Below are 10,543 nucleotides of genomic sequence, written 5' to 3'. Positions count from 1 at the left end.
ACCTCTCAGTTTTATTTAAGCAACAATTTTAATTTTGACCAAATTTTACATCCATAAGTCCAAATTTCAAAATACCTAACTTCATAGAGTTGTCCATTCACATTAAACACTATTATTTCTACTATATCCAAGAAGGCTGTTAAAACACACACACTATTTGTACTTTTCAAATGCTATAGGGTCATTCCACGTCAATTCAACCAGGGCCCACGCACTAGACCTATGTACCTATGTTACCCAGGAGATGTTGAGATCAATATGTTTTAGAGTTACCACAGCGCCACCTCTAGTTGTATATAGTAACCTGTGGTAGTAACTGAAGGGATTTCTTTTTTTGTTCATTGCTTTTTGTGTGAGTGTTTCTACTTATCTCAATAAGGTTTGGAGGTTTGATAGGAGGCTCCTCTCTTGACGTCTCAGGCCTGCCTAGACTTCATCAGGGTCAGATGTGCTGAGGGGACACTGATTCCCTCCCAGAGATGGACACAACCAGAAGAGTTCTAACATGCCGCCTCAAAGAAGCCTGTTGCACAGAGAACAGTCCCCCCACCCCACTCAAGCATCAAGTGAAAGCAAAACGCAGATGCCACAAACAAACTGGTAATTTCCCATTCCAGCATTGCTATTAACAACCATCCTTTATGCGTTACATTGTCAGGGGTCCAAGGAGGAAGGCCTTAGGAAAATTACCATGAGGGTGGCATGGGTCAGTGTGGTGCTTTTCCACTGTGATAGTGCAACAAAGGAAAAGGCCTAGCTTGCATGCTCACCATGGAGATCAAATGCATCACTAATGATACATACCCAGTAAGTGCAGCTGCACTAACATAAAAATACTTGCTACTTCAATCTGACTGACACATCAACAATCACACAGCAAACTTCCAGTAGTTTCTCTGTCAGACAAAGTAGAGACTAAAAATGTATGTATGAAAAATGTATTAGTCCTATTTGTTTATAAGTGTTATGCTAGCCTTTCATGGTCAAAGTTCTGCTGATTACACTGACTAATTATTACTGTCAGATGTATTTATTGTGACACTAGAAAATTGTAATGAAATCTGCAGCAAAACTTGTGAACAGCATGATAGAATTAAGGTATTTTGAGTACTAACAAAACAGGCCCCTGTAAAGCTGGTTCACCTTACCAATCATAATTCTAAACATGTTTTTAGTGATGGCGATACATGCTGTAGCACAGTTTATACACAATGGAAATTACAATGGAAATGGATGGAACACATTGCATGGCAAAACTCTATTGAACAAATTGACACAGATCAGCATTCAAGCACATTAGGCTACCATATCTTTATGGTAAGGGCCAACAACAAACCTCAAACCAAGTGTCATTATTAACGGTTTTTATTTAGCCTGTGGTTCCAGTGAGCTGAACAAGTTTATAAGTATGACAAAACAAGCAATTGGAACAAAATGTTTTCAACTTAATTTAGTATGAATTATTGACACAAATCTCAATACAATGGTCACCTATGTAATCATTTATGAAATGTCTTTTAACAAAGCCAACATGTTCACATACAGCTGGGAAGGTCCCACAATCCAACACCAACAAGAGAAGTGCAAGGTGGCCCTGTGCTTATCAGCCCTTCAATGCCTCTGTTTGTTTCTCCACAATGAGAACGGTCTTGTCCCTGAAATTAATCTGCTTTTAAAAGCTTAAAGCAGTACATGTACACTGGCCATCTTTCTTTGTGATTAGTGATTACCTTTCCTCTCTATTGAATGCAGGCATAGAGACTACTATGCAATTTCCCTTTGCTTCTTAGAATTATGTTGTTCACAGGTGGAAATATTACTAATTATAAAATTCCTTGCAATAATCCATTGATAAGTTAATTTACATCACAAAGGTGATGAGTAAAAGGACATATTTTTGTTTAGCCTGTTTTCTATTCTACATCTCTACCCTTGATAACACCAGGTGACACTTACCATATTCCGAGCTGGCATTTTAGCTTGAGGACAGAACCTGAATCACTTGCACTTAACCAGCTGGTCAGCAAAGCCTCACCAATGAATATCATTTCCAGTAATTACACAGTTTTTTTTTTTTTTTTTTGGGGGGGGGGGGGGGGGGCAGATGACGAATATATCAAATTCCCACTCCCATATGCCTCCACATAATGAGCACATTTCCATGAAGAATCATCAGCAAATTACATGATTTTATTAATGTTTTCCCAGGAATTTATAAAAAAACATGACTAATCAGTGATCAGTTGTTAAGGCACTGAAGGTTACACAGTGGCAGCCACCATGGTCACTAGCTGGGCTTCCATCCAAACAGACCCTCTCTCCTATCAAAAGAGAGAATTTGTGAACAGCTATGGGTGAAGGCACCTTAATCACATCATAAAATGTAATTTCTTTACAATAAACCTGTTTCCACCAAACTTAGTTGCATTATACCCTTTGGGAGTTATCCGCCTCTTGAAGTAAATTAATTTCTAATTCGACTATGACAGACATTCAATTTAAATTTCAATTCAATTTATTGTGCTTATAGAGCGCCAAAACATTACACATGTATCATGGCGCTTTACAAAATGTAGGCAATCAGAGAAAAAGAAAAGAAAAGAAAGAAAGAAGGCCCATGGGTAACAGGGGCGAGGAAAAACTCCCTAGAATTGGAGATACATAGGAAGAAACCTCGAGCAGATCCACGACTCAAAGGCCTGACCCATCTGCCTAGGGTCAATACAGGACAGGAAGGTCTGTATAAATGACAAATGCATAGTCAGGTGTGGAGAATAGGACATGGTGTTTAAAGCACCTGAGGTGAAAGTTACAAGAGGTGGGTTGATTACGTATCCGGTATGATAATGCATTAATCCTGATTTAGTGACAGAAAGTTCAAATAGTCCAGCGTTAGAATTGTCCAGGGGAAGGGAGTTGTCAAGGGGCATGTGGTGGGTCGGCAGACGGGCCAGGAATCCGGACAGAGTTGTCATAGGCAGGTGATGGGTCGCTAGGCTGTACAGGCCAGGACATGAGTGTAATAAGTGAGGCTGGGTGAGTGTAATAAGTGAGACTGGGATGCAGATTTCATGTGTATGCCATTTTTCATTTAAAAGCATGAATACATTTTCATTGCATGAAGTCTTACAGTAATATAAAATGTATGTGATGATTACCTGCGGCACTACGGCAGAATCACTGCCACAAGGATGTCCTTTACCTATACTCTCACCCATATATTGGTTAGATATATCTTGCTAAACTGATTTCAGAGCAAGTTGCTGACAGTTCTACACAGGTAATTTTAACTAACTGAAATAGATTAAATTATATCATTATGGTATTTGGCAGATGCTTTTTAGTATTTTTAAAAAATATACTATTAATTAGAAAGGCTTCTTTCTTTCATCACTTCATCCAGAGAATTGGTGGATCAGTTCACACATCCATATACATCACATCATTAGAACATTGGTGCTGTTTCATGTCCCAAGCCAGCATGTGGGAGTCGTTAGGCCTCTGGGTGTTCTGTACGGATGAGATTGATACAGACTTGGGCTCATCACAACCAACCGATACTTATATTAGGACCAATCCCTTAAATACCCATTTGGACATGAGCACAACGGCAGCTCACAGTGTCATGCTGAGTTATTAACACCTTGTTGCATAATGGACTGGTCCTCCTCATATCATTTGCCTGCCAGCTGTTCCTTTCTCATGTGTATGAGACCAGATTAATTAATTCTCATTTTGCCAGCCCACTGATATTGCAGTGTAAAAACATACTTCAAAACTAAATCCATATTAAGATGTTCTGATTGATGTTCTGATGGTACCCCTTCTCCAATGGTGAGTCCAGGTAAATCCAGGTATGGTCTAAAAAAAAGCAGCTGGTTTATAAAATCTCAGTGGAAAATTTCTGCTGTTTCTGTGTGATGGGGCTTCTGCCGACTTCTGTCTGCTAGAAGCCAGTGGCTCTGAGGTTGAGAGAACTAACTCCTGTGGCCAGCCCCTTCACCTGAGCAGGATCTCTGTTCTGTAGAATTAATGTGAGTCATATGGGGCACCAACAGTACAGACTTCATTTTGAATACTGTCTATGAATAATAAAAATGTGTTAACATTGTTGTGCACAAAATATTAAGGTCATTCTTTCGTGCACAGAAAACAAAACACATAGTTCATGTTTTGCACAGAATTGTTGTTATTTTCATTTTAAGGATAAAAAAGCAGAATGGACCACTCACTTGCACAATTTGTACTGTGTGCAGTCATTGAAAATAAGTTATTTTTATGTTCTTCACAGAAAATGAGCTAAGACCAATGAGTCTGAGTTTGAAGAAATAATAAATAGCATAATTTTTCTTTTAGCAAACATTGAAAACGGGTCCCACAGACCTGAACACCTTTCAAGGGTTAACCATTGTTTGATCAGGACTGGCAAGCAAAGCAAGCATGATTCAAAGTTCATCCTAAAGGTTTCAACTGGCAACCTACAAGCATTTATCAGTTGAAAATTTTAACTTTTGCATTTCTTCCTGCTTGATGGAATGGCTATCGATTGCTAATGATTCATATTAGTACATGCAGCCAGTTAGATTTATTCTGGATATTTGTCCTGGGCTGAACTGCATGTGAGGAATAAACAACGGCTAAACAGTGGCTGAATTGCACTGTGCGAGATATAGCTTAATTTAACAAATTGGATGGTCTGGGGTCTGGACCAATGGAGGGGCCAGTTCGTGAACTGTCCAGACTAGTTCTCTTACAGACACCTGTGGAATTTGTCCAAGGCATGCAAATAACTCCTAATGATTCATTCACTTTCTCTCATGTTGGTGGCAGAGAACAGGCAGCAGTAGGCTACTGGAGAGGACTCAAAATTATCACACTTGGAGATAATGGTTTCCTGAAATAATTGGTTTTCCCAGCTTCTTTGCATTTTGTTTTAACACCTATCTGAAGGGGTCTAGGTCTAGCCTACTCATTTTGCACAACATAATGTTTGTGTTATCACATTCAACATTGGGTCAGAAATCTACTCTCAAGATGAAAATAAACCAATATGTTCCACCAGGATTGGAGTAACAGGCCTAGAGGATATGGCCTACTTGGATTTAAGTAATTGAGGCCTAGCCTATACTATAGCCTACACTGGACTATAATAGCCTATGTCGATTTAGCCTACGGCTAGGGCGACTGACAACATGATATTTTGATAGGTCTGTGTGTGAGTAGCCTAAAATAAGGGAGAAAACAGGTCAAATAGATGAAAGAATAAAACATTATTGTGGTTAATTTTAAATTAATGTAGTCAAACCTCCGGAAACTCTAACACAATCGTTCACGTTTATTTTACACACTAATTATCATCTTGACCATAATTTTGGATCCGAAACGCTGCCAGATAGACTGTGTGTAGGCTATCATGTTACAGTGCCCTGGCGGCACACCGTTCTGTGTGAGGTCGCAGCTCCAACTTCTGCAATTTTGACAGACTGTTTTTCCACAAGGACACGCCAAGGCTGTTTTGCAGACAAGGAGCCAAACATGGGCCTTCACAGAATTTAAAGAAAGGCCTCGGTGGTCTACGGAAGGTGTGCGATAAGCTGGCGTATCATTGCAGCCTCTTTATTTATCAGAAAGAAGATGGCGGAGTTCTCCCCAGTCCTGCCTCTACGGGATGGAGGCGGACGATTCGGGCAACCCATCTTCCCAAGGTCTCGGTCCGGATCAGAATCAGAGAGTGAATTATCACAGAGCTTGGCTCGCACCAAAACCCGGTCCTATGGCAGCACGGCCAGCGTTACAGCGTCTTTGGGAGAGAAATACATCGAGCATCGTGTTACGGATAGCGATACATTGCAAGGGATAGCTCTCAAATATGGTGTTACCGTAAGTAACGTTATGACTAAACATAGGCTACAAGTTGAATTTTCTCGTAGCCTATATCGTTTGTTTTGCATAATAGGAAAGGAACTTTGCGCACTGGAAATGTTGCAGTAAATTACAAAACCTCCCAGTCTAACGTGTCCTAGTTGTACTTAAATGCCAGTTTCACAAAGTAGCCTAGCGTTTGCGCTGTGCTGTCAGTCTCGCTATGCTAATGGCTTAGCAGTAGCCTATAGCTAGGAGTTCATTTATAGCGACTGCGTAATTTACCATGCGTTGCTCTTTCTGGAGGCAAAATACAGCTGAAATAGTAAGCAAGGTTGCGGAACAACCTTGGAGGAGAAGCAGGAATTCATGGCCTGACATAATGTTGCAGGGTTAGCCAGCCTACTGCTTTGATGTAGCCGCCTAACTGATAATAAAACTAACCAGAGGTACCGTTAATGTGTAGGCCTAACCTCACATCATATAGTGCCTTTTTTGTTAATAATCATTCAGTTGATGAATCATAGTTAAACCCAAAGATGGCCTACCACTCATTTGACAATTATGAAAAATCACTTGTTTCTTTCTTTGTTTTACCACACAGATGGAGCACATCAAGAGGGCCAACAAACTATTTAGTAATGACTGTATCTTCCTGCGGAACAGCCTGAATATCCCTGTGATTTCGCAGAAGCCTTCTCTTTTCAACGGACTGTCTCTGGAGTCCCCAGACAGTGAGGCCACCACTCCCCAGGAGCAACCAGATGTGGCCCCTGATTCTGATGGGCCCTCGCCCACTCCCTCACCGGAGCCCAGTGTCAAACCCCCTCAGCCTGAGGAACTCTCAGCCAAGGATTACTTGCATAGACTGGACTTGCAAATTAAACTATCCAAACAGGCTGCAAGAAAGTTGAAAGAGGAGGATAGAAGGTAAGCCTCACATTGGTGAAGGAGAGTATGTTGAAGGGTTCATTTTGTAAGAAAAAATGTTTCTATTGCATTCACAATTGTGAAATCAAGCGAGTCATAACATTTTGAAAGTGAAAATGTTAAGATAAGAATGAGGAAGGTCAGAGGGATGACATATTAAGGATGTCTTTCCTCTCGTCTGCATGGGCCAGAAGGCTGCTGACGTCTAGCCTGGAGGGGCGCGTCTAGATTTCTAGGCTAGCTGACGTCGAATCTGAGTGGAGTGATCTGATGAATGTCTTGCATTTCCTGGCATCTCCACAGATAGTCAGCTTGCTGGTGCTCCTTTGAGTAGTGCTGTTGGCCCTGTTGTCGAGGTGCTGAGTCAGTTAGACTGACTGGTAGCCAAAGTCTTGTGTCTACTGAGCAGAAAATCAGAGTGGATGCCATACTTGTGTCTCAGTGCAAGCTGCTGTAATGAGCCCAATATGCTTGGCGATTTCACACAGAGAGTCTTAGTGAGTCTGCCTCAGTGGTGAGACAGAAACATATTGTTTCCTTGTTTTGGAAATCATTCCAGATACATTACTCCTTTTTTTCGGCTATGTTTGCCCATTTTAGATGAGCTCTCAAAGGATACCTTTGTGTAATGTAGTGGTTTAATTAATCAGTGCTTTAATAAACAAATTAATTGTTTAATTCTCAACTGTTGTAGAAAATGGGTTCTCAGTTGTTGATTGATACCAAATATAGATTTGTTTCCTTAAATATGGTTGTTGCACTTGTTCCTAGTTGGCCTGCAACCCTTCATTTGGGAAAAGGCAAGTTTGAGTCATGCACTTTTTTTCTGACCCAAAATGGCAGACTTTATTTATAAAGCATTAGACATAGTTTTCAAATGAATGCAGATGCAACATGGTGTTAGAATAGTCCCATGCAAAGGAAAATATATCATCACACTTCACATATTTAGAATTTGCTTACAGTATTTTTACATTATAAAGAAATTTAAGTAGTATTGAAACATTCTTAGCGTTTTGGGCAGTACCTTGGTTCTTTATTCTTTGTTCTAATGCAGCAGGAGGAAATGTAACAAAGTATGCTTCTCCTTCCCCTTGTGATTCCTTAAAGGCAGGGTGGCACTGGTGTAACTGATACATGAGCTGTTGTTCAGCGTCAGATGCGCAGTTGTGAATAAATGATAATGCCAGCAAGGGGGACTGTAGCTCTCTAGGCCATGTCTGCTTGCTGTGGAGGCAATCTGAGGGAAAGAACATGAAGAAGCCTTACTCACTCACAAGAGCGTTGCCTGTGTTGTGTTGTGTCCATAGCACACGCAGGGCATTCTGCCTGTATATACTTCCAGTGTGCCAACAGTAACGGAAGTGTGTCATTGATCCAGTGAAGCTTAATTGGTGGTGGAAAATCAATTAGCTCAATGTTATATTCTGGCCCTTGACCAGTATAGTATAAGTATATATACTTTTTTGATCCCGTGAGGGAAATTTGGTCTCTGCATTTAACCCAATCGGTGAATTAGTGAAACACAAACAGCACACAGTGAACACACAGTGAGGTGAAGCACACACTAATCCTGGTGCAGTGAGCTGCCTGCTACAACGGTGGTGCTCGGGGAGCAGTAAGGGGTTAGGTGCCTTGCTCAAGGGCACTTCAGCCACGGCCCACTGGTCGGGGCTCGAACCGGCAACCCTCCGGTTACAAGTCCAGAGTGCTAACCAGTGGGCCACGGCTGCCCCCCAGACCATACATGACCATAAGGAGTCATGTAAAATATGTTTGATGTTGGGATTGTCAGATCACTATGACAATTATGAACACTCAGTATTTAGGATGTAACATGTTTGTAGAGGAGGGAAAACGTTTAACATTTACTGTTGCTTCCACAAAATTGTGTGTGAATCTCCAGACAAAACACACATGTACACAAGATGGTGTTTGCTGTCTGGCTCACTGCTCATCTGTATTTGCTCAATTTAAGTGCAGGGGACAGTTGCTGGGTTTTAAGATTCATGACACAGACAGCCAGGAACAAACCCTTCTGTTTGCACGAGGAGTCCTGCACAATTGATGAGGTGCCCCTGTCTGTTTGGGAAAGTGGATCTGACCAAACATCAGACTCAGGTCAGAGGTCTCTCTATGGGTGGCGTGAGCCTGGACAGTTGACCTGAGTGGGCAGGTGGAGGAAGTGTTGTATAGAGCCTGTACTTTGGGCAGCTTCAAATGAAGGCCATTATACTTAATCCTTTTAACCGTGAATCCGGTTGTCTAGACAATCTCACTGATCTGGCCTGACCTTGACATTTTTTCATGGAGATTATAAATTTGTAAATGTCTTTTTTGGTCAGTGCTATATTATAAAAGGTCTGCAACACGAATGGTTAAAACAACAGGTTTTTAGGTTCATTGTAATAATCATTATAATTAACCTTGACATTTAACATTGTTTTTTTCCTTTGAAGAGATGAAGACAACACATCACAGCCAACGTCATCCTACCAGGAAATCTGAGGCAGTGGTGGTGGACTGTTTACCTGGAGCAATCACAATTCCTTTCCATTTTGCCCTTGTGTTTGTTGTTGTCTGTCCTTTTTATGTATTGCTTTTACCAAACCTTGAAATGGGACATTATGTCCAGGCTCTTGCACTGAGGTCATCCATTGCCTTTCACTCTTCTAGATGTAGAATTTTATTATTATTATAATTATTATAATTATTATAATTATTATTATTATTATTGATGCTGTTTCCAAATTGCACATCATACAGTTACCAGACTGTCACCAGGGGGCAGTACAGACAAACATCACAGATGAACACCTGCTTTAGCATAGTCATTGATATTGCAGAGGAAGAGCCTACATTGAGAGGGAGAGAGGGTTACAGCTCTTTGTGGATGTAAGGGAGAAGCATTTGGAAACACAGAATTCAGGTCTTTATATGATTTGCCCATCCATACATCATTTGTTTATTTTTTTGGAGATTATTTTGGGCACCAGTTAGCCACTACATGCTTTTAAAGCTGCTCTAGACATGACCTCTTGACTTCCCCAAAGTAAAAGGAGGGACTCTGCACTAGTAGATAATTGCAGTTGCAACAAATAGGATAATCAATGCTCTCTCTTAAGAAGCCATCGCAATATCACATCTGAGAAAACTTTCAGTCTTCACCATGTCATGTTTCAACTGAATGACTGAACATTTACAGCAAGCTGTCCGTGTGTGATAGCTTATCAATACTAAAACTTATTTGCCTATACAAATGTGTTTTGTTAGTAGGAAGGGAAACTTTTCATTCTTGAGTGTGAATGTATTTTATTTTATTGTGTGTGTGCGTGTGTGTGTGCGCATGTGTGTGTGCGCCCGGACATTGAGTATGTTGACAAGAAGCAGTTATATTGTGCTATTTTTGTCTTGTTTTGAGTAATAATAAAATGCATCTGTAAAACAGTTTCTTGAACCCAGTGTGTTCCCGATTACAGTACTGAGCATCAGCTTGTCAAATGCAGAGCCCAGACTGTTTGCCAAAATTCACCACTTGCCATACATAAGTGCATGGAGCCTCAAATTGGGATTTAAATATTTGTTCATAAATAATACCAAAACTCTAAACTGTTCCGAAACCATTAAGGGTAATACTAAGGATGATTCCTCACAACTCTGCATGCTATGTCTAAATGAAGCAAGTAACATGTTCATGACATTTACATCTGTTACAAGTCATTTGAAACAGCACAAATGTGCATAGAGCATT

At 40.6% G+C, this 10,543-nt stretch overlaps 1 protein-coding gene across 1 annotated transcript; it reads left to right on the top strand.

Moving 5' to 3' along the window:
* Positions 1 to 5,436: 5,436 nt before the first annotated feature.
* Positions 5,437 to 10,239, top strand: lysmd2 (LysM, putative peptidoglycan-binding, domain containing 2). Its single transcript, XM_076287677.1, has 3 exons — positions 5,437 to 5,880; positions 6,467 to 6,792; positions 9,252 to 10,239. Exons 1-3 carry the CDS (start codon positions 5,635 to 5,637, stop codon positions 9,298 to 9,300), a joined length of 621 nt encoding a protein of 206 aa, XP_076143792.1. The 5' UTR covers positions 5,437 to 5,634; the 3' UTR covers positions 9,301 to 10,239.
* Positions 10,240 to 10,543: the final 304 nt, after the last annotated feature.

The sequence above is a fragment of the Alosa pseudoharengus genome, unplaced genomic scaffold (genome assembly GCF_046254945.1).
Source record: "Alosa pseudoharengus isolate Yale_2024_CS ecotype anadromous, Long Island Sound unplaced genomic scaffold, YU_APseudo_1.1 YU_APseudo_1.1_scf_16, whole genome shotgun sequence".
Classification (NCBI taxonomy): Eukaryota; Metazoa; Chordata; class Actinopteri; order Clupeiformes; family Clupeidae; genus Alosa; species Alosa pseudoharengus.
The sequence above is the reverse complement of the archived record's forward strand: the minus strand, read 5'-3'. Positions and strand labels throughout refer to the sequence as shown.